At 38.2% G+C, this 27376-nt stretch overlaps 1 protein-coding gene across 2 annotated transcripts; it reads left to right on the top strand.

The window, feature by feature from the left end:
- Positions 1–95: 95 nt before the first annotated feature.
- Positions 96–27141, top strand: PPIG (peptidylprolyl isomerase G). Of its 2 annotated transcripts, none has more exons than XM_027678642.1 (13): positions 96–276; positions 7902–7981; positions 8094–8168; positions 10315–10422; positions 10725–10769; positions 12643–12730; positions 13819–13848; positions 13942–14081; positions 20394–20598; positions 21626–21793; positions 22294–22378; positions 23190–23326; positions 23623–27141. In XM_027678642.1, exons 2-13 carry the CDS (start codon positions 7921–7923, stop codon positions 24740–24742), a joined length of 2262 nt encoding a protein of 753 aa, XP_027534443.1. In that variant the 5' UTR covers positions 96–276; positions 7902–7920; the 3' UTR covers positions 24743–27141. The 2 variants fall into 2 exon arrangements, with proteins under 2 accessions (XP_027534443.1, XP_027534444.1); XM_027678643.1 differs by lacking the exon at positions 96–276 and adding an exon at positions 4989–5005.
- Positions 27142–27376: the final 235 nt, after the last annotated feature.

The raw sequence follows: 27376 nt of genomic DNA, 5'->3' as shown, positions 1-27376 counted from the left end.
CGAGCCCGAGGAGGCGGGCATCCTCTCCCTTCGCCGCTCCCGCTTCTTGCGAGCGGCCCCCGCTGCCTCCGGGCAGCGCTGTGCCGTCACCGCGACCCCCGCACCGTCCCGGGGCCGGGCCGCCACCCCTCCCGCCGCCGCTCCCCTGCCCGCCCCCGCCGTTCCGCCCCCGGCCGCCGCTCCCGCCCTGCCCGCCACTGACGCAGCCGTGCCGCACCAGCTCAACATGGCGGCGGCGCGGCGCTGAGCGGCGCAGGGCGACAAGGGCCGCCAGGGGTGAGTGCCGCCAGCGCCGGGGCCGGCGCGCCACAGGCGGGGGCGCGCCCGAGGGGGAACGGCGGCCCAGGCCGCGCTGGGGGCTGGGCGGGCGGGCGGCGGAGGAGGAGGTCATAGTGCCGCGGGGCCTGAGCCTCGGTCTCGGCGCGGGTGGGAGCCCCGGCCCCTCCCGGGCCGGCCGGCGCGAGGGGCGGGCGAGGGGCAGCCGCGGCCGCCCGCACTGGCTCCGCGCACATTCTCCTCGCAAGGCCCCGCGGCCCGGGCCTGAGGGGCGGGAGGGCCGCGGCGCATCCCGGGGGAGGCGGCCGCTGGGAGGGAAGGGGTGTGAGGAGCTGCGAGCGGGGCCCAGGCAGGCGGGAGCGGCAGCGGCGGACGGGGCCTGGCGCGCATCGCCGGGGGTCGGGTCCGCCAGGCTGGCTGTGCCTCCCCGCTGCCCGGCGAGCCGCGGGTCTGTGCCCGCTGCGAGCGCCCTGCTCGGCCTCGAGTGCTGCTGGGGAGTTTGAATGAGTCCTCCCTCCTCCCCTAGACTGGGAAGGAACCGACCGGGCTGTCTGCGCGCCACATGTTCTCCTCCCCTCTGCAGGCCTCTCCTAGGGAAGTGGAGCCTGCAGGAGCTACCCTGGTTGGCAGGAGAGTCCTCTGCCTCTCTCTTTCAGGGGTTTCCTAAGGCACTTCAGAGACTTTTGACTATTGAGTTTCAGGCTCAGTTTGTTTGCAGCCATGACCAAAATAAGGTGCTGCCTATATATGATTGTATTTAGAGGCACTGAGGAGGCTTTGAAAGAGGCTTAGGAGAAAAAGAAATAGTTTTTTGAAACTATGGACAGAATATTTATTGCAACATTAAACGTTGCCTTTCAGTTCAGTCACAATTACAAAATTTATCAGTAATGATAAAAAAAGTAACTTTGGCCAGTAGTTGCCTAATGTTTGACTGGTTAAGCTAATTATATTTTAGTAATCATCTGAGAGCTGTTTTAAAAGAAACATGAGACCATTTTCTTTGCATAAAGTCTATTTTCTAAGATGTATCTTTTCTTCTGAGAGAATAGTTTGGTTTTTTCGTGGTTTTGCTTTATATTGCTTGCAGAAGAGGCTGTTCTTTGGACAGTGATAAATGTTTCTAGGTTGATTGTTTTGCAGTTTTTTTTCTTTTTCCCCCCCCTTTTGTTTCACTATTCCGATTCATTAATGCATTGGGGTCCAGTATGACTCAAAGTTTTAGATGCTACCATGATAAAAATGTGGTAGCAATATGGAAGTTACACATGCTTTATGAAGCATTAGTTTATCTAAACTCACAGAGCTTGATTTATCAGTTTTTAAAAATGATTTCTAAATATTTCAGAAATACTGTAATTTCCTGTATATGAAGTAGATCTGAAGGGGAGCATGAAAAGGATACCAGCATCAATAGTTCTCTGAGAGCACCCTTTGGTGTGCCACTATATTTCTTATTAAAACTTCCCATTTTTCCAGTCCTCTTCTGTGAAACAAATACTATTTTTTTAATTAACTAGCACTCCTCAAGCTGTTATCAAAAGAAGATTTTTTTTTTTTTCCCCTGGGAGCATCTCAGAAAATCTGTAGATTATGAGGGAATTTGGAGTGAAGAATATGTACTGCAGTGGAGAATTTTACTGTGCTGTAACATGTTTTCTCCACTACCAGTTCACTCCTCCATGCTATGTGCATTTGGGAGCCATCTTCCATTTAGGAGCAGAGTCAGTGAGTGCCAGGGAAAAAGTCTGACCATCTCCTAATGCACTGAGGTTTAGATAGGAGGGTGTGATGAGGCATAGAAGAGATCTAGAGCTAGAGAAGTAGAGAAGGGAGGAGAACATGAGAATAAAAAATGATAGAACAAGCTTTTTGTGGTTATGGTTGACAAATACGGAACAGCATTCAGAACTATGTCCTACTGTTGCATGGTTGTCTTGCCTTATTGTCATTTTCAGTAATGGGTAGGAAGGGATTCCACTGCTGAAATTAGTTTGGGATTTACGTGGCTTGGAGATTCTACCCTGTGAAATCTTTTTTTCCCCCCTTTCATACAATGCAAAAACTTGCCTTTTCATAGCACTTTATAAGTTGTGCTAAAAAAAAAAGTACTTATTTGTGCACAGACCTGACAGAAAACACCAGTATTTTTTCACAAATCATAACAGAGAAAAAACAATACCTTCTGCATAAATTAAATAATGTAAAATTACTGCTAAGACTTGACAACTCAGATTTTTACTTGCTGGTGATAAGAATGTGGTTAGATATTTCAACATTTTTTATTGCAGTTACCTCTTTTCTAGAAAAATAAAGGGGACATTCCAGTAGGAACCTGTATTTCTCTTTAGATAGTTTAAGAGAATGTTACTGCCTTCTCAACTGAATCCTACCCTCTCCCAGCTGAGGTGTTATAACTGAGTGTTCATTCCTTTTACTTTAGTACAAGAAGACTAAAGTCCTGTTCATAAGTGTAAAAAATCATACTGAAAGTGATACAAATGAGCTACCAGTGTGGTAGTGTTAGGGCTGTATTCAGGACCTATCTAAGGATGATATTTTCTTAAGTCTCCCTAGAAGGATAGCTGGCTATTGCCTCGTGTCCATGGAAGGCAGTGTTTGATATTGCCAGGTGTCTCTTAATTTGACTTGTTTTTTAGAGGGAAACAAATACTATGTCAGTCACCCAAAACAGACTTGTAGCATTTTTCTAGACAAGAGAGGCCTGATGGAAAGTGATGTCAATCACTTTTTGCTTGCAAGAATGTTGAAAATCCATTTTGTGGTTGGCTTTTCTTGGAAGGGGCAGTCAAGTTGAAACCTATAATGTGTGATTTCTAGTGATGAGTGGAAAGTCTTCCTGCATAAATTTCATAGAACTGTGTAGAAAGCAAATGTTTTCTTCTTTTCTTATTAATGTGTTACATTCATGTGATTACAAAGACAGTACTACAAAGTGTAGTACCTTATTTCTAAATATGCTGACAACAAAAATCCTGTGCTGCTGATTAGTAAAATGAAAAAAAACCCCTTAATTTCCTCAGATGTCATTGCTGCTAATGTAGAGGTTTTGGATCATGAAGTACAGAGGAAAAGATGGTGGTGTTTGGGGAAAAGTGCTGAGGAAATTATGAAGTTTGAGAGTTGGGCTGGTTGGGTTTTTGTTGTTCACGTCTTCGGTATCATCCTAATACAGCTGGATGCTCTGTCCCAGGAATGGAGCTGTGAACAAATTTTCATGTCTCCCATTTTGCAGTCATAAATTCATTTCCAGTTGAATCCATACTGGAATGAACATACAACATTTTTAGACTGTGCCTCTGCCATCACTTTAAGCTGATATATGCTGCTACCAAATCTTTCCTTGGAGGGGGGAAGAAAGGGTAGTCTTTATGCAGCCAGGTAGCTTGTATGAAAGCTAAACACATGGATGTAGGAGCCCTCTGTTCTGGTTTCAGCCCAGATTTATATTGTCTTCAAGTGACTGCAACCACAGCCTTAAAGAATGTGATATATGTTCGGTATTCACTTCGTGCATTTGCATTTTCTGAACTCAAAGTTTTGCTTACAGATATATTTCTGGAGATTCTACATTCTATCTTTGAAATATATATCAATGTAGTTTTGTCTTCCTGCATTTGTAGATGGTCTGAAACAAAATGCTAGGAATATGAATTTATGCACTTTATTGTTCACTTCATTTGGACATGGAATGAAGGCAAGTGCAGAAGATAATTGTAAGTTGATGCAAGGAAGCGCATACAAGAGCAAGGTCAAGGAGAAGTTAAAAATCTGGAATAACTGATGATGACAGGGAAAGAAGGGAAGGAATAGGACACAGTATGTAATTTTCCTACTAAATACATATTTTCTCACTGTTCTGTCCTGTCCTGGGACTGAAACAAATAAGTAGTCCCATGACCTGTTCAACAGAGTAACAAATAAAGTTGTTTTTTTCCCCTTGTAAAACTAGGAAATACTCATGTTTTGCTGCTTGCTGACAGCTCTTGTGGGATGCATGACACATCGATACTTCACTTAGTGTGCCTCTGTGAGTGTTTTCTAGCCTGTTCAGTCAAAAGGTTCTAGTATATATTTAGCGGTATTATTACTAGATCCTTGCTAGCACAGGTGATTTTGGAAAAAAAAAATCCCTAAGGTGTTTTTTTTTTTAAGCATGTCAATGCACATCAGTGATAATCCCTAGCAGAAAGATGCTTATGAACAGTTTGGGATAGTTATGTTTTTCCACTGACATAGATAATTTTGAAGGAGAACAGCTGCTGGCAGCCTGGCCTTGAGTTGGCCAGCTTTATCCTGCAAATAAAATAATGAAGCTGATGGAGGTGTGAAGGGATGTGAACCCTGAGGGACACAGTTGGTGAAACATTGGCTGTGGATGCAGCTGAAGTATTTTTGGTGTGTTTGTTAACAAATACCAATATGCTCTAATCTGAACTGTAATTGTACTTTCAGAAATAAAAGAAACAGGTCTGTTTTGTTAGATATACTGGTGTTCTTGTTGTTTGGTTGGCTTTGGGGTTTTTTTGGTCATAGATTCTACTTAGACTTAGTAAGAGGCTTCTCAAACAGAAGGTGGTTGAGAATGATGAATGGCTTGAAAATTTCAGGATAGTACTTGGGCTGTTACATTATCCTTTCTTACAGAGTTTTGGAAGGAAGAAGCTGACTGATCAAGATTGTCCTTCTGCATAGCTCGTTTTTGAATGTACGTATAGTGAGCATCTCTGGGGTTGATTTCAAGTTCATATTCTGTTCGCTAGTAAAATTCCACCAAGTTCACAAATAAAAAATACAACATACTGAGGGTTAAGAGTATCCACGTTTTAACTGAAAATAAGTTTTTAGTGATAAAGAGCAAAATTCATTTAAGCCCTATTGTTATCAGACGTATAGCACTACTAAGCTTTACTTGTAATTTTCTGACTTCATTCTTGGTATTTTCTGACTTCATTCTTGGTATTTTCTGACTTCATTCTTGGTATTTTCTGACTTCATTCTTGGTATTTTCTTGGTGGTTTTCTTTGTTGGTATTTAACATGTATTTAACATTCCCCTGTACTTGCTTTTAACACAGACAAGTTTCAAATGATCAGTATGTAGATGATTGTGTTTGGTGTTAGATACTGAAATATGAAGAAATGAATAGAAATTAAATTCCCTGTAATGCATCAAGAGAAGGTCTAGCTGGCAGTGCAAAGGATACTTAAGTGTATTGGAGAGGAAATGCTCTCTTGACTTGTAAGGCAGGTAGGATAAATGTCACTGGTATCTTAGCCTGGTTTATAGGCAACATCAGCTCAAGAGTGAGGTATGTTTGCTTGGCCTGGTGTTTGTTCATTCAGGGTTTTCATACTGACCTGTTGACATATCTATCATTTGGAATCGAGTGCAGCCAGTATTTAGGGGATATTACTGGAGGATTTAGGGAAAGTGCAGGGAACATTGGAGGTGATGGTTAGAACATGGGCTAGCTTTATTTGTTCCACTGTTCATGAAACGATGTAGAGGTAGAGAAATATCACATTGAGAAAAGTTGGTGGGAATAAGGACTTGGGTAGAATTCTTTATTTCTGATTTCTCTCTCTCATCCTGTTCTCTACAAAACTGAATTAAAAATTGACTAACATAGGTATATTTATATTTATTTTACAGTTAAGTTTCAGTCATTATCAACGTTTGAAGTAAAAATTGTCACATATTAAGATAGTTGGCATTTATTTTGGCTAAAGTACTGCATATAAGTGTTAAGGCATACCTGAACATTTCTCAAGCAAATTGCTCGTAAACCAGGAATTGAATCACTTCTCAGTCAAGCACAAGAGTTTGGGTACAGGCAATCAATCATTTGTGGTACTGCTGGTCCTTAGATGTCTCAGTTCGGTTAAAACTATCAGTTCTACCACCAAACAATATTTATTGTACCACTTATTCTGAAGGGCTTCCTTGAAAAAAGTATCCCATGCAACTGTATAGTCTGTTCTGCTCCTGACAGTGAGTTGATGGCTGTCCTTTGGACTGGTCTCAGTTCTCAGAGCTCTCTGTTGACTACCACCTGTCTCATCCCTTCCCTTGCCCACACTGCCGCCTTCCTTGCCCTGCCTCAGAGTTCGTGCAGCAGTGTGGTGACCCAGTGAGCCTTCTGCTAACCTGATGACATTGAAGTGCTCAGCTACAGGCATTGTCTCTCTGGTGACAAAATTTGTTGTAATGGGAGAGAAATCCTAATTCTGGGAGAGTACCAAGCAGACTGAGATAAGCCTGCTGCTTTTGACAAATATCTGGTTTGTGTGAATGAATATGCTTGTTACACACCTAGAGGATATATAGTGAGATTCTGCATTTTTTGAAGTCTTCTCTTGCTAAAAATCACATGAATAATTAACTACTGAGTGGTGTTTGCTTTAAACCAGTCCTGCATTGTTCTTGTGATATTTGCTGTGTAATCTTGGCAAAATGTTAGGAGTAACAGCACAAGTAGAGAGAATATAGACTAGCATGATTACACTGCTGTCTTGATTTCTTACAACCTCTTGTTCATAAACTGAGAGTTGACAGATGGTGACAATTGAATTTTTCAAGGCTGTTCTGTGGTACAGCTATGAGTGAAGCTTTAGGAGAGATGTGTACAGTGTGTCAGCTAGACTTGAGCCATGTTTTCTGGCAATAAAAAATAACTAGAACTGAAAATTTATGGATTATATTCTATATTCTGGAAGAAGTACTCCAGTCTTACAGATCCTTTTGCTGTCATTGGTTTTTTTTTCCACTCTGAAGTAACTCAGAGAGGATAGGGATTTAGAAAAGGAAAAGAATATACATGTACATAATGTTGGAAAGCCAGAAATGCAAGTGGAATGAAGGCATAGCTTGTTACACAAAAATAAAGGGATTTATATACTCAAAGATAAGGGAAAAGTTGCATTAAAATTCTTGATAAAGAATCATAGAATCGTTTAGGTTGGAAAAGACCCCTAAGACCATTGGGTCAAAGAGTAAACCCAACAGTACCAAGTCCACCATTAAACCAGGTCCTTAAGCAGCACATCTGCTCATCTTTTAAATATCACCATTGATGGTGTCTCAAAAGAGATAAACAATTACATAAAAGGAAAAGAAACAAGGAAAAGCCAAAATAATTTTACTTAGCAGCAATTCTGGAAGAGCTACACCTTTGGTTTTTTTTCATCTAGAATGGTTTGGGTCCTAACTGGAGCCTGGTAACTGCAGTGACAGGAATCAAGAAGGTATATTCCTAAAAAATTGAATGCTTAAGTCTTACCCATACCTTACAGTATCTTTTCCTTTTGTATTTCCCCATCTGAACTATTGCAATCAAGTTTAAATTTAATGTTAGTGCAGCAAATGTGAATAAAATTGCTTATTTGGGTCTACATAACATGGAAATGACCAAAAATACTTTGCATTCTAAAAAATGCTTGCCTTTGTTGTCTCTCTTTTTGGTGTGTTTTTTTTTTTGGGGGGGTTGGGGCTTTTTTTGCTTTTCTGCAGGTTTTGTTGTCTTTGTAAAGTCTTCTGCATTGACTTACACATAATTTCACTACACAAAAGGAAAAACTAAGTTTTATTTTTATTACTTACAGTATTTAAATTTCTGAAGCCATGGGAGTAAAAGTCCAGAGACCTCGTTGCTTTTTTGACATAGCCATCAACAATGTACCTGGTAAGAAGATGAAAACATCCGTTTAGTAGCATAATAGTCATATAAGATATGTGTAAGAATAATTCAAATACCATTTAACTTCATAATAAATATGGTGTGCTTTTTTTTCTAGCTGGAAGAGTGGTCTTTGAATTGTTTTCAGATGTGTGTCCAAAGACATGTGAAAATTTTCGCTGCCTTTGCACAGGTTTGTAGGTTTTACAATTTAATCTATAATTTTTAATGTAATATCATGTTATCTGGTTTGATGGTTGTTATTTTTCCTGACATTTTCTTACAGATAAAAAGTAGTAAGTTAAGCATTGGTTCTTGCCATCTCCAGAGATTTAGCTGATTTGTCATATACATATGATGTGGAGTCAAAGCCCGTTGTAGCTTTGGCTTAGTGTGTTGCAGGGAGTATGTACTAACCAACTTTAAATACAGGCACAGTAAGCTGATTTTCTGTTACTAGCACAGATATCACTGTTCGCATTATATAACATCATCCAGTCTTGAAAGGTAGCCAGTAAGAGGTCAACCGTGCAGACTTACTTTTCAGTCTTATGTTACTTTGAGGTAACATAAAAAAGTATCGCTGGTATTTGTTAATTGTTTTTTTTCCTTTATTTTAATTTCTTGATGGAAACTGGTGATTTCCAGTCCTATCGAAATTCATTTTATTTCTTGAAGAAAATACTCAAAAGGTTCTCTCCTAGAAGCATTTCCAAACAGAATTATTTTCCTGTAGATTGCATACTTTTGTTGCAAATGCTGATAGTTTAGCAAAACTTATATTTATTATCCCAAGAATAATTTTGTGAATATATAAATAGCATACCTGCTTTCTGTCTTCAGCTTTTTCTGCTTCCTTTCCTTCCAGCTCTGTTATTTTTCAGGTCAAGGGTCTGTTAATAGTGAATCACTCAGCAGTACTAATATGATCTGAATCAGGTGTGGATGCATAATTACATTCATATCAAGTTTACTAAAACATGTAGTGCACTATTTGTGATGTCTGCAGGAATGTAGGTATTATCTGATCTGACATTAGGCTTACTGGCACAAAATCAGATTTTCAAAGTTTGTTAACAAATCTGAACTTTAAAGTGATGATTTTTAATGGTTGTGACTATGTTAGCACATGACCGTGGCATTCTTGATCTGCTCTCAACTACCCAAAAGGCAGATTATTGCATAATGGTGTTATTCCCTGCTACTGCCTTAAGTACTACTAAGTTCATACTTTGTTACTGACATCCATAATCAAATTCAGATCCCAAACTATTTTGCTGCTTTAACACATAAGAATAGTGAGAAAAATATATGGGCAGAATGTTTATGATACTAATCATCAGCAAAATAATTCAGATTTTTTATTTTATTTGCTTTCCTTACTCATCTTTTTTTCTGGCAATTTTGAAAAGCGTGTGCTCTCTTTGTAAAACAGGGTCTGACAGCTCCGTGTTTTCCTGGCATACCTGTGTTAGGCATATGCCAAGTTAGTGGAACATATACAACTTCACATTTATCAGAGTTCCTATCAAAAGTGGGTTTTTCCTAGCTATACAAATCCATATGGAGGCACCACTCCGTTACAGTAAGTTCAGAGGTAACTGCCCATCACAAAAGCTGCCAATTTAGTAGCTCAGGATAAGGTTATAGAAAGATACAGTCTAGTGGTTTGCCAGCACTGAGAGGAAGAGATCTTCCCTGAGAAGGGATCTCCCACTGACTACTGTTACCTTCAGGTTGGCTGTACCGTGCACAGGACCCACCATGAGCCATTCTTGTTGCTAACTCAGCAGAGACTTTGTCTATTTGAGGGTAGCAGGAAGGGAGATAGTGTTGTAGCTGAAGCAGAGAGTCTGCTTAAGCACAGAGCTGATGTGAGGGAGGAAGATGGCAGTTTGTAATCACGAGCAGGGGAGGGAACCAGAGTCCTCCTCCTTCCCCCATCTCTCTGGTTTTGTTACGAGCTTTTATGGTACCTTAACCTTGTTGTGTTGTAACTGAAGATCTGAGTGTTTCATGCATGTTTCTGAGTAATGTCAGTTATAATAAACTTAAACTAGATGTTTAATTTCAGTCAATCTGCATGGAAGAGAGCAGAGTTGTATACTAATGTCAGTAAGGAGTTCTGGTATAACTGTAGAGACAGAAAGTAGTTTCTGCTCTGCTTTCTTAAATGCCAGTTTCTTACAGGTATTACAGGTAGGTGTCTGCCTCACAAGTCAGTTTTTCATAGCTTAGTAGGTGATTTTGATTAAGTGCTTATGTAGCACTTTTTTGTAGTGGAGATTCTACAGACATAGACAGTAATTTTTCGTTTTGTTCATTCTGTTCTCCTTTAGGTGAAAAGGGTACAGGAAAGTCCACCCAAAAGCCATTGCATTACAAAAGTTGTCTGTTTCACAGGGTTGTGAAAGACTTTATGATCCAAGGAGGTGACTTCAGTGAAGGTATGATGTGAATCTTGAAAGGAACCTTGAATGCTTATGGAGTAAAACATTTGCAGAAGTTCTCTGTAGTGTCATTTACTTATATTAATTATTCTGTGATATCACTGCTTTTTTCCCTTTCTTCTGCATAAATCCAAGTTTGCTTTTGGACTACAGAGATGCATCTTGGTCATGTTTGCATATCTTGAAGAATAATGTCAGTGACTTGGATGCAGTTGCATCAACATTTTGTATTACAAAGCACCTTCCACATAACGTGACTCTTTAATCACTGCTTTAACTGTCACTTTTCCTCTTTCAAGGAAATGGCAGGGGAGGAGAATCCATATATGGTGGCTTTTTTGAAGGTAAGGGTTTTATCGATCTACTCTGTTTTAGTATTATGATAATCAATCACCTTTTACATTCTGAAGTCTCTATTCTGTAAACCTGAACTCCATTGTTTGTGTTTTTTAAGCCTTCATCTGGCCTTAGAGGCCTTTGACTCTCCAGTTTTTGTTATTTTATTTTACTTTTAAGATATGAACCTTTTTAATGAATGAAAAATTAAAACTGAACTTCTTTGTATTTGTCCCTCTTGCCAGATTTCTGGTTTTTTTAACATTTACTTTTGGCTTGACCAGCTAGCTAAAAGTTGGGGATTGTCTTTTTTTTCAAGTGAAAAGGAGAAAGGTGTGAAGCAAATATTTATTTAAAAGAATGCATAAAGCCCTGCTTTCCTAAGCCCAAGATGAATTAATGATAGAGCCATCTGTTTTCTCACAGTCATGGTTCTTTTTCAGCCAGTGTTGCAGACGTTGCAGTTGCTGTGTTTCTCAGCCTGTGTTTGTCCAGAATATAGTGGAGCATCTCTGTTCCTTGGAGCAGTTTTTGTATTACACCCAGGCCCACATGATGGGCAGCTGCTATCAACAGACGAGGTTATGCTCCTCTCTCCTCCCAGACACACTTCCTTTAACATTGGTTCTTGTCCAAGCTTGCAGCACACAATTGAAAGAATTATTTGCTGTTGTAGTAGGGCCAGGTGCAATTTTATATCAAACCTTGAGTGTAATCAGCGGTTTGCCACTGCCAAAAGAGGGAGGAGGCCTTACCTTGCACTGACTGTCCAATAAAACTTTCAGCTGATTCAGCTTGCTAAAATGCCTGAAGATTTTTGCGGGAAAAAGAATTTCCGTATAATTGAATGGATCCAATGAAATAATTTGGCAAGCGTCAGAACAAACACAAATGAATAGCGGGGTTTGAGGAAACGTATGGCTGGGGGAGATGAAAGAATGAGCACAACCTGCACTTACATTCTGGCAGTTGCAAATTGGCTGTTCAACTCAGCCACAGTGTGAAACTGAATTCATGGGAAGTTTTGCTTTTGTGCTTTGCTTAAGCAACTCACCATTGGATTAGATTGACATTTGATGCTGTGCCAGTTAGCCTTTGTACAGTGACTGGGGAGTGGGTGGGACTGTCCCTTTCATGGCCAGTGACAGTGTGATGTAAAAACATAGCATTACAAATGTTGTATATTTTTCTTGCTTGCTCCTGCCGCATCTATCCAAATAGTATTGAACAAATGTCCTCCATCTGAAGAGTTTGCATCCCCCAACAGCCTTTTTGCTGTTTTGAGAAAGGAGGGAGACGGTTGTCTCTTACAGGTGTCTTAAATGAAGAGTAATGATTACATTTCGAACTCCCTAAATTTCAGTTCCATTGGGATTTAGTTTGAACTGTTGACAATTATTTGCTCGTAAGAAGTAGGATTCGTTCCAGTTAAACTGATTTTCTTCCTGGCCAACTTAATAAATTCATCTGTGCGTCTGAGAGACAAACAGAAGTTGTTTGGGATTGCTGTCAAACTGGATATCCATGTGTATTAAAAAATAATAAAATAACAAAATGCCTGAAATTGAGGAGTTTCTTAAGAGTTAATGCACAGCCAAAAAAACAACTTCTGCTCCAAAGAAAGAGTGTGCAGTATGTGCCAAATAGAGCAAAAACTTAAAATTATATGGTCTAAGGAGACAAATCTTTTGAGCAAGAATACTAAAATTTTTTTCCCCCTCAGGCTATAAACCATTGATTCATATTTTTTAATCTATTTTTAAGACAACTTCTCACTCAAGTGACTAGCAGATTTATTAAATAAGGATGAATTTACGTAGATGATAGCATTTACCCAAGCATATATGGTATATTTAAAGTAACTGAAAAATCTTTCTTTAGATGAAAGTTTTGCTGTAAAGCACAACAAAGAATTTCTCCTTTCAATGGCCAACCGAGGGAAAGATACAAATGGTTCACAATTCTTTATGTAAGTATTGAAATGTGTGTGTGGTTTGCTATTTGTAAGCTGTAAAGGTAATCCTTTTAAATATTGAAGACTAGCTGCTATGCAAAGCCAAAGTTGATGGTGTTTCCTAATGTGCTGATTAGGGATCCTGACTGTTTTTTTCCCTTTTGTGTTTAGTGCTTACTGTCTGTGCAAAAGGGCTCTTGGTGGTTCTCAGTAGCTGTGTTCTAACTTGGCTAATAAAACAAACCTGTTAGTTCCTTGTAGAACTCTTATAACTTTAACTAATAACTGCTGTCTGGAAGGAAGCAAAACAGCTCTGGGGGCTTTCAAAAGTAGTAGAGGGCTTTTTTTTTGGTCATGAAATAACTTTCCAATATGATCTCATTTATAGTTAAAACTTAAATTCTTAAAATACATTGCAGTAGACTCTTCTTAAATATAAGTTACCTACAGAAAACATTCTCAAAATACATCACTCTTATCCATGTTTCATAGCTTTAGTTAATATAATGAGTTAAGGATGTCATCTACGATTTAACCCTTATTTTGGGATTTCTGTGTGATCATTACTGCAGTCATCTCAGTTTTCTACTCTGCCATGACTGATATCTGTATGCCTTAGTAATGCTAGTAGAGGGGAAAGCTGAGAAAAAGTTAGTCCTACTTCTGTGTCAAATAATCTGTACATACAAATATTTATTTTTTCCTGTGTTTTCTGATTATTTTCTGATGTATAGAAGGTTATTTGCAGTTTTCCTGCTGTGAGACAGGATTTTTGTATCTGTTCCTGGCAGTATTTATATAAGTTAATAAGTAGAAACTTGTTATATCCTATATGAGAATGCTGTGTAAAAATTTATGTGCAATTTTATGTTTTTTTCAGTAAAATGTTTAATCAAAATATTGAATAGGTAGTTTAATATATAAGACATTAAATACTTTTAACTGTGCACAGAATGATATATGTTTGTTTTGTTAAATGTTATTAATGCACTCAGAATAATGTTCACCTTCGTATGTGTAGATGACATGGCTTCAAATGCTGACTGCTTTTCACTGACACTGGCTTTGTTTTTCTCTTTTAAATTAAAATCTGGAAACAACAGAACAACTAAACCTACACCTCATTTAGATGGGTAAATATCTCTTTTCCTCTTCTTACATTTGTTTGGGAACTGCCTTGAGAAAATTAAGTACTAAGAGTTCTTATTTTTATTTAAATTCTTCAGACATCATGTTGTTTTTGGACAAGTCATCTCAGGTCAGGAAGTTGTGAGAGAAATAGAAAACCAGAAAACAGATGCATCTAGTAAACCATATGCTGAAGTCCGCATACTGAGCTGTGGAGAGTTAATTCCAAAATCCAAAGGTAAAGTTGAACTGTACATTTTTACAGATGCAAACTGAGAGGTAATTTTGCTTGTTTTCTTCCATGTTGGTTGCTTATAAAAATATTTAGACACTTACTTGTGATGGGTGTGGCAATTGGTGAAAAGGTAAATAACATTGCAGAGCAGTTTGTCCTTAAAAGTTGTTGATGCAAAAGAGACTAAAGAACAATCATATATGCTTTCTTCAAAGCTTCTCCTGTCTTAGATTTTTCTTATATTAGCTAAATTTTGGTACAAAGCTGGCAAGCTCTTGTCATAGCAAGTAGAGTGCTGTGTTAAGCATAATATTCTTTTTGGAAGGTGGTGAACTTGTTTCAGGTTTCTTTAAGGTAAATCTTCAAAACAGGCCCTTAGATTAGAAAAGTCTGGAATTGGCTCTTTAGCTCCTACACTTTGATTTACCATAAACTATATTCTTAAAGAGGAATATGACAGAACCTATCCTTCTTTCTGGATGGGATGGCCTGCTCTGCTGTTTCAGAACCAAACATGGTATGAGAGCTTGGATTGAGCCTTATTTTCTAAGAGAAGCAGAATCTAAGATGTTGCTGTCCCTGTGGGAGAATCTCTGTAGTGGAAACCCAGGATGCTTGCTTTGTAGGAACTATGATGGGGATCATCATGCTATTTCATTTGTAGCACCTTCTGTTGATACTGTGAAGGGTTGCACCAAGGATATTGAAGCACAACACAGGAATAATTGCTTGTTTGGTCTAAGGAACATGCAAGCATTCGAACTGGAGCTCCTTGGGTTTTCCCCTACGTTTTGATACAGTTCTGTGTTCATATGTGTGATATCTTACACAATGACTTTGGAGTCTGAAGTTACCTCATCAATACCTCAGAATTCCAAGCAAAGTTATATTATGGCTCCTGACTTCTCAAAGGTTCTAAGTCAGCCTGTGTGTGAGAACACAATTATGTTTTTTCTGGACAGTACTCAGGAGCATAGTATCTCTTGGGAAATGCACAGGTGGTGTAATTAGAAAATAAAACAGTACAGATATGGGATGGGTGAAGCTGGTGGATGAGATACACACTGTATATGTCTTGACTGGATTGCCACACTCCCTTTTTAGTCCAGTCTAGAACACTTGAATGACTAAATGGCACTGAGCAGTCTGATGACTTAAAGCCATTAGGCAGGGCTTTAAAGTACTCGTCATCAAAAGAGTGAATGAAATAAATACAAAAAAATGGTTTTTTCTCTTTTACTTCTCCTAAAAGAGAACGGGCTTCTGAAAGATCTGACAGTCTTACCCTACCCATTTGTCTGTGTCCTTGTATATCTGACTCAGTCCTGCTGCATTCCTGGCGACTGGTTCCTGTAGCTGGCCTGGTGTGCCATGGAGGGAAATTGATGCCAAGGTGATGGGATAGCCCACTCTGTAAGGCTCAGTATTAGGTAATGGTGGGCAGTAGGAGTGTTTGGAGAACAAGAAGCCTTAGGCACCAGGATCAGGCTGTTGGAGGGCAGAGCTGAGTGTGGGGTGAGACAAAGGCCCTGATGGGCACTAATGCAGAGCCAGCCTGGTGAAGATGCTGCATGACAGACCACGGTGGAAATCCTAGTGAATGGAGAATCCTGCTTATGAAAGGGAAAGACTGTGTGTAGGACCTGCAGCGGGAAATGAGCCACTACTGTGAGAGATGGAGTTGTTAGTTGAATGCACAGCATGGAACCACTGATAAGCTGTGCTGGCCTGGGGCAGCGGAAATAGGAGGAACAGTTTGAAACACATCAGCTGAAGTAAATTTGCCAAGCTGCTGTCCAAAGGTCACAAGTGGAAGAGGAGAGGCCCTCGGACTTGTCAGTGAATGGAGGTAGGCCAGGGAATCTCAATAGAAGGAGCCGTTTCTGGGACACAGTCAGTGTCATGGAACATGATTGACAGAGAGTCATCTAACAGTGGAACTGGTTTTAGTACAGTACTATGGGAGGCAGAAGGGAACGGATTCTGTGAAATATGAGGCAGTTACCAGGGGAGACTGCTTCTAAGAATTTGCTGTTAAAGGAATAAGGAGGTTGCCTGTGAGGGAACTATAACGATGAAATTTCTGTGGGAGGATACATTAGAATAGCAAGGGAGTCTTAAATATTTATTGCATGAACTTGTCTGGTAGGCAACACAAAGAAAGGAATTAGATGGTCTTTATGGAATTAAAATAGAACTGGTACTTGGATTTAACAGGAAAGCCAAGGTGGCACTAGCAGAAGGAATCACAGTAGAAGTTAGGTGCTTGGTATGAATGTTTTTCTCTTAGGTTAAAGTTGAGGAAAGGTGGTCTGATTTTTGGGTGTCACGATGAATAGCCAGGTGAAGTCCTTTACAAATGATGCAAATTGTCCTCTTGTATATAAGAGTTGGATTTATTTAGGGATAAGTGTATGATGACTGAGCTACCTTACTGGATGCTATGAATTGAATGGTACAGCAGTCACAACTACAATATTGCAGAGGCCTATATGAAGTTTTTACCTGGGATCTGAGAGGATGATCACCTAGAAAAGTAAAATGTTTTGTCATATTTTCCTTTGTTTTTCTTTTTTTTTTTTTAATTCCTTAAAGTTGGAAGAATTAGTGAAAATGAATGAGAGAAGTTAAATTATAAAAGAAGAATCTCTCTGGCCAAGTGGTATAATTTTTAGAAGATCTTCAAGTTCTAGGGAAAATCCTGAGATCTGGTTAGAGAAAAAAAAAAGGAAGAAAGTATTAACCCAGTATTTAGAAAGGTCGTTATGGACTAGCTAAGCTAATATATTTCACAGGAAAAACTGTGGACCAAAAAAGTAGTATTAATTTTCTTAAGGACAGGTGGGATTTTGATACCAGCTGACAAAGTTTTGCAGAAGAGGGCCTAGTTAACAAGCCTGACTGTACTGTTTGAGGTCATGACTTTTGGTTCGTCAAAGGTATATCTGACATGTTTTCAAGAATGTCAGGCACTGACATTCTGATTCAAAACTGAAAAAAAGGCTTTGTGCAGTGGGCTGTTTTTAACAAGAGCCTCTAATGAAGATTTCTCACAAGAAGTGATTTTCTAGGGGATTCTGCCCAGGGCAGTGCTAGGCTTGATTCATGATCTTTGTTGATGTCATAGAATCACTGCTTGTAGAAGTGTGCTTTTTGCAATTAAGGCAGATTGTGTCTGCATTCATAATTCATCAAGGAACAATACTGTAATTAGGTAATTCTATCAGTACGAAAGAAAGTATCAGTACAAATTATCAACCACTGATACAAAGTTACTCATTTTGGAATTATGAAATATCTTTGAAATAAGAACAGTCATAAAGTGCTGATTCTGGCAAGTCATGTCTTACCCGGACTTCTGATTTGCATATCCTCCCTTTCTCTTTACTTATCCTTTCAAACCCTTGAGCACTCATTTCTTCTGCAGGCTTGTCACACATCATTGTTAGCCCCCTTTGCACAAGCTGGTTGCTGTGAACAGTTGTTTCAGGCTTCTCTGTTCCAGATTTTTTTTTCACTAGTGAACTGGCTGCTAGGTACAAGCTGTGTTGACTGTTCCAAGTGAAGCTGGAGGTGGCTTTTTTTGGCTTTTTTTATTTCCCCTTCCTCTGCTGTTGCAGTGTGGTAGGTTGGTTATCTGCAAAGACATCTATTCCAGAGGCACTTGAGATACAGGATTCCTCACAGTGACCATGTCATCTGATCAGTAAGAATCAAGTGTGGTAGTGTTCCCTAATGCATACCTCTGAGGACTTGAATAATGTATATAATTTCATTGTGAGAAACAGTCGGTTCTCTAACAAGGAGTGAAAGATATAACAGAAATTCGTGTCAAATAATGAGGGCAAAATAGAAAAAAAGATCTGATACGCTGAACAGCAGGCAACTGAACACTGGAAAAAATTACCTGAGAAAATAACTGTCTAAATGTCCTGAAGTAAAGGCACCCTTTTTCTGAAGACTGCTGTGGTCCAGCACAGATTATTTGATTTGATATAAGGTAACTGTTTGGTTGTCACTGCTGTGAAGTACAAGATGACATGATTTGTTCTGACTTTTGTGCCTGAACCTGATTGTTTTCTGGCTAGGTAGTTTCTTAATTTCAGTTCACGGGGCTAATGTAAGACTTGCTACAGTCCCTAACAAGCTGAGGTGCAGAGAGTACTTGATTGTGTCATGCAGCATGATCATGTAATTCCCAAAGTCAGGCAAATGCTGAACATGACAGTGAATGGAGTAGGAAGTGATATATCTATTTCAGATGTGGTCATAAGTTGAAACCTGATCCTGAAGGTAATGAGCTGGAACAGTTGGACTGTAAACAGAAGTTTGTTTCTCGATGACCTTCATGCTGCAGGATTGGTCTTATTTGTTGTGATCTGTAATTGGCCGGCACCAGGTTGGTTCAGTAGTCAAAGCAACATTTGCTGCTGGACCAGATAGTTAGATGTCACCAGAAAGTATATCCAAACTCTCTTACTGGATACTCTGTCTTTGCTGTGTAAATAGTTCTGGGCTTTTTACTTTTGTTTGAGGTTTGGAGGGGTTTTTTGCCCTTGTCATTTCACTCCCTACCTGCCACATGATTTCCCAAATACATCTGATGTTATTTGCTGCATGTTAAGAAACACATATTTGTTGAGGTAGTTGCTCAGCCTCTATTTTTATGTATTACTTACTCATTTTAAAGTAGTAACTTTAACATACCTGAACTTGTTACAAGAATGCAGATAAAACTGTCACAGATAGTTTTTGACACACTTGAAACATAGGAAGGAGGGAGAAAATACAGGAAATCACTGCATTTATTAATGCTATATTCAGACATTTCTGAAATTGAGCTTGTTTTACCTGAAGGCATGTAGGAAACAGTATAATTTTCCTTTGAATGGGCCAAACCTGAAAGGTTTGAATAGACAAGAAACATTTCACTTTTATAATACTTTTTGTGGTTTTAGTTTTTAAAGGTCAGGTGAGATTTCTATTTTTGATGTGTTGTCACCCAGGCTGTGTGACACTAGGCTTCTTTGATTGAAATTAATTTGAAAAATGTTCAGTTTTCTTTTATAAATATGTACATATTACATTCTGTGAATGTATATATATTTAGACAATCTAAAACTGATATAACATATTACAGATAACTTTTTATTAAATATAGTGCTTTAATAAGGATGTTGAGCAAAACTTTGAGAAAAGACAGCAGTTATCTTGGTCTGGATCTACAAGAGAAGTAAGAAATATAATTAGATCTGTCTTTTGGAAGCATTTTGCAAGAAGCCCTAAAAACATCTGATGGGAACCAGCTGATTTCAATCAGCAAGCTGTCCTAAACTGGTAATACTACTTGCTAGTTTATACTGCACCCAGCAATGACCTGGAAAACTCATGTACTCTATGAAGTACAGAGGTTGTTTTTCAGTCGGTTGTCAGGCTTTTGTTGGTCTGTATCAAATGAGACTTGTGAATAAACACATAGAAAACACTATGTATAAGTCATACAGGTATGACTTGTCTGTGGTGCTAACCTGAAAACTGAATGAGATCTAGAGCAATGAGATTGAACTTCATCCACTCTGCCAGTGTGGGGATTCAGTAACATTAGAAGGTGGGGGAAAAAAGTATCCATAGAGAGTACGACCATAAAAAGAGAGTTTGAGATTGTTGAGATATGTACCACGTATCTGATGCAGTTACCTGAATTAAGCCCCTTGTTGTAATCCAGTTGTTTTATCTCAGCCAGTTCTTTTGGAAGTGGGTGTTCTGCATCACTGTGAAGAGGAAATCTTTCACCACTGTATGTATCACTGCATTTTGAATGTGAGACCTGACAGAATAAGATACTGAGCTCAATTCAATGAGTACTCAGTTTAGTCTGTGCCACTTATCTTCTATTTCAGAATTTCTCATTAGTGATTTGAATAGATTTTATATGAAGTCAGATTAAAGCTGAAGCCAAAGAAATTTTTTTATAAACACTTTGTAAATAAGTTTTAAATAATTTCTTGTATATAGCTTATGTTGTATAAAACATAATTGGAAAACTTATATGGTTCTATATATTCTTGATAGTAGAAATTTTACACTTAAAATTTCATAAATACAAATTTTGGAAATATGTTACATATTTCTAGACATACCCTTTATTGTACTTTGGAGAAAGTGTTTTCTCCATAATTTCAATTTAAATAATTTAATGAAGTAGTCTCATGGCACAATTCCAAGAAGCTGAGACAGGTAGTAGGTAAGTTGATTTTTCTGAGATTAGTTTAGAAGTGTTTGATATTAAAATATCTTTGCTATTCTTGTTTAAAGCCAAGAAAGAAGAAAAGAAGAGACACAAGTCATCTTCCTCATCCAGTGACTCTGAAAGTTCAAGTGATTCAGAATCATCATCTGATTCCTCATCGGATTCTGAGAGTGCTTCGGAAGAGAAATCTAAAAAACGAAAAAAGAAACACAAAAAAAATTCCAAGAAACATAAGAAAGAAAAGAAAAAGAGAAAGAAAAGCAAGAAAAGGTCAATATTGAGATCTTTTTGTTTTGTTACATATACACCATACAGTATCCTTTTCTTGTAACTACAGAATAGTATTCTGTAAACTAGCAAAGTAGGTTTTTGAAGTTTAAGACGCAGTCAGTTTTGATGTAGAAGCATAAATTTTCTGATATGATGGCAAAGGGTAGTTTTCCTTTCTATATGTGCTGCAGCTTGTAATGCAGTGAAGGAATGGACTAGACTTATTTGGCTTGAAACATTGCAGAAATGCTTGGTTTGAAATGGATGGTGATAGCTTGTTTCCCTAAATTCACTTCTGTACAATTCAGTTTAAATTATATGCAGTGGGACTTAAGAGACTGCAGTATGGACAAATAAAAGCAAAATTAAACATAAAATTAATAAATTAACATTCTTAACATTTCTTCTATTTGATATGCCAAAACTCTTGCAGTTTTGCTGGAAGATAATAAAACTTAGAAAGCACTCTTGCTTCTGATAATGTTCTTTTTAATCTGATAGTTTTGTTATAGTTCAGTGTGAGATACAAGTTGTGTTGGTGCAAGTCACATTTTTCTAAGCTAACAGTAAAATTTAAGAAATGGTCACTTAGAGCAATGCTGCCTAAACACTGTTTCTGTGGGCCTAAGCTCATTTCACTTAAGTTTGTAAACTGCTTGAAGTTACAATAGTCTGTAGACAGTTACATATGCTAGTGTAAAATCTGCATTTTACTCTTCTGATTGTGTTTTTAAAAGAAAAGAAATTAAACCAACAAAAAGAAGCTGTATCTCAATAGTAAATGTATATTCAGTGTTGCACCATTGAAATTCATAGATAAAAGATGTTAGTCAGAAATCTACTGCAGTTGTATATTTTGGAGCAAAGATATTATAGGGGAAAAAAAAGTTGCTTCTGAAATAGCTTTGTTTCTGAGATTCTTGTGGTATCCTTGTGTATTAAAAGAATTTCTGAATTATTTAAATAGAAAGGTCTTCCCTCGTCCACATAACTCAAATTATTACATATTTTTTATACAAAAATAAAGCTCTTCCAGTGAAAGTGAAGATGAAAACACTGAAGCACAGCCATTATCTACTGTCCGTCCTGAAGAAATTCCTCCTGTACCTGAAAACCGGTTCCTGATGAGGAAAAGTCCTCCTAAAGTAGATGACAAAGAAAAAGAGAGGAAAAGCAGAGAAAAGGAAAGAGAAAGGTAATATATCTGTTTTAAGTCTGATTATGTGCTGACGGTGGTCTGGTCACATTACTGTTTTAGAACTCTAATGTTGAATCTTTTCCCTGTTAAGCAGTTCCATGTTGTGAGCAGTGCTTGATGAAAAATGGATTTCTCCCTTTACTGGCAACTATTGTCTTTGTCCTAGAACAAAGGCTTAGTCTTTGAAAATGGTTTTAGTGAATAAAAAATTTATAATGACTGATTCAAGAAAAGCAAAGTAAAATTCATTGCAATTTCATTTAGAATTTATTGGAACTGTCCAATCTGAATCTATAATTTATTCTTCTTTCAAAAATGGGAAAACCTGGAAATTTTCTAAAATATTCTGTGATCACAAAATCTGAAGTTTACTGTGTGTTTATTACTGTCTACAGTAAAATAAAATTGTGCGTTTTCATTTAGTTTAATTTTCTGAAGAGATTTTAAAATTTTTCTGTTTCTTCTTTCTTATATCACTCTTTTTAAATTATTTTTAGTAATCTATCAAATTCCCAGTCAATGTACCAGAGGAGACTGTTAGTGACCAGATCTGGAAGGAAAATTAAAGGAAGAGGACCAAGGGTAAATCTTTACAATGTGTTCTCCAAAATTTAGAAGGTGGTAGCACGGCCTCACTGCTGGTGTTACATTAGGATAGTTGATTTAAAAAAAAGTGCAGCATAATTAATTTGGGGGCTGAGGCTTGAAGGAAGACAGGAAGGAAAATTAGATTAATTACCTGTTTGCATACTGAGTCTTTTTGAAGGAGGGGGTGATAGAAAAACTTAAGAACGCTTTATTTGCATTACTGTGGTATTCTTGGCATTAGGTCAAAAAGGATTCAAAAAGGGTTAGTAAACACAAAACCAGTACATCATCAGTGCCAGGAATGCAGGGAAGACTTCTTTTTGGCAGAGGGCAGCAGTCAGATTAGGTCTTCTAATATTGTGAAGTCATATGCTGTGTGCTGCTTGTATTAAATGTTTTTAGTAACTGAAGTCTCTATCCCTCAAATTTTTAGTAAAATCCTTAGAAATTTTGAAGTATTGTTTTTGTGTTGCTTGTCAAAGATAAGAATTTTAATTGTTGGAAAAGAGAGCTGCATTTGTGGTAATTAAAAGCAATAGAAAACCTCTCATCAAACTACAAAAATCCTGGAGTGGAAGTTACCTTAAAAATAGTTTTTGATCAGACATTTTGTATTTCTGCTTTAGCTGAACGTGAGATTTATTTGTCAGTAAGTTAGTAACTTGTCCGTGTAAACTTGGTATATACACATGAAGTGTCATGGCAGGCGCGATGTAGAACCGACCGCCAGGGATAACAATCTTGCTTAGGTATCGCAGCCTGTGGAATTCAAACTTACACACAATTTCCTCTCTTTGCCTTCAAGCGTTACCGGACGCCTTCCAGATCCAGGTCAAGAGATCGTTTCCGACGCAGTGAAACTCCTCCACATTGGAGGCAAGAAATGCAAAGAGCTCAAAGAATGAGAGTGTCTAGTGGAGAAAGATGGATAAAAGGGGACAAGTAAGATTATTTCTTTCTGGAATATATGCACTGAATTTTTTTTTTTTTATATTTAAAAGTAATACATATCATCTTGGATTTTCAGTTACAATTACTTTCAAAAAAACAGGGTGCTGACTTGGTTATCCCATTACTTAACTGTATCTGATTTTACTGATGCTACTGCTACTATAAATACATGGTTAGACCTGATGTGATTTAAGTTTCAGTTGTGAGGCTGTCTCACTTCTGATTTAATTTTTTCGGAGTGGAGGGGATTTAAAAAGCTTAAAAAACTTTATCTTTCTCTCTCCAAGGAGTGAAATAAATGAAACCAAGAAAGATAATCAAAAGAGCCCAGGAAGAGGAAGAGAGAGAAAAATATCAGACCACAGACAAGTTTCTGAAAGTCCAAGCCGAAGAGGGGAAAAAGAGAAGAAAAAAGATCACAAATCCAGCAGTAAAGACAGGGAGACAAGAAGGAATTCAGATAAAGATGATAAGCATAACAAAAGCAAGGCCAAGAAGAGAGCTAAATCTAGAAGCCATAGTAAAAGCCGAGAGAAATCAAAAAGTAAAGAAAGAGACTCCAAGCACAGTAGACATGATGAAAAGAGAATAAGATCAAGAAGCAAAGAGAGAGACCATGAGAAAGGCAGAGAAAAAGAAAAGCGCTATGATTCTAGAGGGAGAGATAAAGAAAGAAGTAGGAGCAAGGAGAGAAGTAAAAGGGCAGGCTCAAGAAGTAATGAACAAGAGCATAGGAAGAGCAGAGACAGGGAGAAACGTAAGTCAAGAAGCAAAGAGCGTGAGCATGCTAGAGGAAAACATAGTTCCAGCAGTAGAACAAGGGATCGAAGCAAAAGCCGAGATAGAGGTAGGAGAGGAAGATCAAGAAGCAGGGACAGGGATCGTAGTAGAAGTAAAGACTACTCAAGGAATAGAGATAGAGAAACAAGAAGAAGAGGAAGATCAAGAAGCAGAGAAAGGAGAGGTACACCAGATAGATACAGAGGAAGAGAAAACAGGAGGAGGAGAGACTCAAGGAGTTCAGAGAGGGATGAAAGTCAAAGCAGAAACAGAGATAGGTATTCAAATAGGGAAAGTAGAAGCTCATATAAGAGGAATGATAGTGAAAGCCAAAGGAAGAGGCGTTCAAAAAGCCGTGAAAGTAGTAGTCCTGAATCTAGCAAAGATAAGAAGTCTAGCAGAGATCAGGATAGAAGTCCAGACTCAAAAAAGAGACCAAGTAGCAAAGAGAGAGAATCAAAAAAGTCATATTCACGCAGCAGTAAAGAAAAGGAAAAGACCAGATCCTCAGCAGAAAAAGAAATAAACCAAAAATCAAAGAGTCAGGAAAGAGATAATGCCCCTAGTAAGGATAAAAAGTCTGATCATGAAACAAGTCCTGGAACAGATGACGACAGGCATGGATGAGTTTGTGGACTTAATGTTTCCATTGTCTCAAAGTTTTAGAGACATTTTGGGGAACGCCTTTTTTAAAGATGCAGACTTCAGTTTGGTCTTTTGATAATCTAAAACCTGGATCATTTGTACTGCTAAAGTTTTAATAAACTTGAAATGAAAAACAAATTATATGTGTAATACAGTGTGCTGTGTTTTAAGTACTTCATTGAATTTGTATCCTTATGTGTTGTCAGCTAGAAAGGTAACTTCTATGCCACATTTATTTTTTACCTGATGAACATAGTTCAGTGCAAGCAATGGCTGCCTGTGAAGAGGCTTGTTCCATATGTGAAGAAGAAAGCTGCAGATATACTACATGTCATCTTAAAGCTAGGAGACTGTTGCAAGGTGTCCATTACTCCAGTGTTGCTCCATCTGTATTTCAGTAGGTATAAATCCTAAGGAAATTTATTTATAGAGGTAAATTATGCTAGTTTTATTTTAATCACAAAGTGAATTAATTTAAGTAAATCTTCATTGTTTGTATTTCTGTCACTGCCAATAGTAGAATTCATTCATATTGTAAGGCAGTCATCTGTTTGGAAGTTATTTGCTTGTCCTAAAGAATATTTTTAAATGCTCATCAGTGTAACTTTCTTCCCTGTAACCTTTTTCTGTTCCATGCTTTCGTGTTTGTCTACTGCAGAAAATTCAGCTTGGAGGCTTCAGACTGCTCTGTCTCACTTGCTGACTAGTGGATCCACAGAGAGGAAACAGATTACCAGAATTTACAGTGGGTGTTAGAGTAAGGAATCAGGAAATCCTTTCAAATCTTGCTCCTCAAGTCTAAGACAAAACTATTGCTATTCTCCAGTATTGGTTTTTGGAGTAGTTGCAACAGAATTTCGAGTAATGTTTTAAGACAGGCTCTTAATATTTATTTTGTTTTTAAACTGAAATTTGCTTTCCTTCCAGTTTCCCTTCATTCTAAAGACCATACTGTGAATTCCGTCTCATTCTCTACTACGTGTGTTTGTCCCTCAAACCAATTCCCTCCCTTTTCTGCTTTCCTCTCCTGCCTGTGGGTCCCACCCCAGTTTCTATTTCACCACCAGGCCTTCATGTCAAAGAGAAAGAGTTTGGCTTGTGTTGCTGCAGGAGTGTCCCAGTGTGTGCATCCCCAAAGAGCAGCTGGTATGTGGTGACTTAACAAAGTGGGCCAACAGGAGGAGAGATTTGATACAAACACCAACACTCCTTCCAGTCCTTTGAACTATTCACACCAAAGGCTGGCAAATCTTTAAAGTCCTGAAGAGAAGTGACAAGCATTAATGTTAAGCTGTGTCAAAGCAAGACAATATTGTAATAGTTGAAATTTTTGCCAGATCTTTCACTGTGTGACATAACTTGTTTTTACTGTCTTTGTTATGAGCTTGTCAACATTTTCACTCTATAAGACAGTTTATGATCAGTGTGTAAACAGTCTATGTTTACAGCAGATTAGCTGAATTCAGCAGAATTGCTGAAACTTGGCTTTACATTGTGATCCAGCAGTTGTTACTCCAAAGGAAAAAAGTTATGTCTTGAAAGCAAAAGAAAACAGAGGATTATGAACAACTTAAGCAGCATTTTTAAAGGAAGAAAACTAGAAGTATATAGAGTTACTTTCTAGCAGAATAGTTAGTGGAGCTGCTTTGGCTATCAAGTGCTTTTTCCCCTATGTTTTAGTATGAATTTTGCATAGGAGTGATCATTTTATGCAGAATGTTTAAAAATGTTCCCAAGTCCACATGTGGTTGGATGATACAGCTGTTACTTAAGAGAACTTAGGAGTGAATCAAAGACCTGTATAGTGGACCTGTTCTGTCTGAACTTTGGAGGACTTTGGAGACGTTGTAGTCCTATTTTGGGGGACTGTAGTAAGAAAAAGGTAGGAAGTTAAGCTTCAGAAATTGTGTGGCAGCCTAAACAAAGCCTTCCTTGGTACATTTATACTGTGCTATGCATGCCATGCGCTTCAAGAGTCTCATTTAAAATCTGTTTGCAATGTTCTTTCGTTATTTTTAACGGAGCTGAGACACAAGCTGTTGCTGAAAAAGTATGTTTGCACTAATGAGAATATTCTTGCCAATACCACTAAAGCTCGTATAAGCATGCAAACAAAACAGTCTGCAACTATAATGACTGCCGTAGAAGGGAGGAAATGCAAGCAGTCAGCAATACAGCAATACATAGAAATTGTTAAAAAAACCCAAAACAACAGTCTTTAATTTAAAATCTCAAAATGGAGATTGCATCCAGTTATATCTTGCAGTTGTAACTAGTTATTTCAAAATATGCACTTCTGTACCCTTTCATGTGGACTTTTTTCTTTGTTACAATTCAGAAAATTATTTGTACAAATTAAAAGGAACTCTAATTCTTCCATAGCACTTTAAAAATTCATCTGAGTTGGTGGCACAAAGCTCATTTTCTTGTTTCTAATGTATGGTTTTTTTAAAAGCTGGTTACATTAAATGGCACATGGTGGGATACACTTGATCTTTTGATGAGTGCATACCTTGCCTGTATATCATATTTGATGGTAAATTGGTGTAGTGCTGATCACTTTGTTTAAACTGAAACACAACTGCAGTCTTGTACGAGGGAGAGTTTGCCAGATTC

This window comes from Neopelma chrysocephalum, unplaced genomic scaffold (genome assembly GCF_003984885.1).
Source record: "Neopelma chrysocephalum unplaced genomic scaffold, ASM398488v2 Primary Assembly neopelma1_44, whole genome shotgun sequence".
NCBI lineage: Eukaryota > Metazoa > Chordata > Aves > Passeriformes > Pipridae > Neopelma > Neopelma chrysocephalum.
Note: the sequence above shows the minus strand (reverse complement) of the source record. Positions and strands in the feature narration are given on the sequence as shown.

Excerpts from the sequence above, each read along its gene's own strand:
- PPIG (XM_027678642.1), top strand. The coding sequence starts at position 7,921 with ATGGGAGTAAAAGTCCAGAGACCTCGTTGCTTTTTTGACATAGCCATC. Across the intron at positions 7,982-8,093 it reads AGCCATCAACAATGTACCTG|CTGGAAGAGTGGTCTTTGAA; the intron begins GTAAGAAGATGA and ends TTTTTTTTCTAG. Across the intron at positions 13,849-13,941 it reads CCTACACCTCATTTAGATGG|ACATCATGTTGTTTTTGGAC; the intron begins GTAAATATCTCT and ends TAAATTCTTCAG.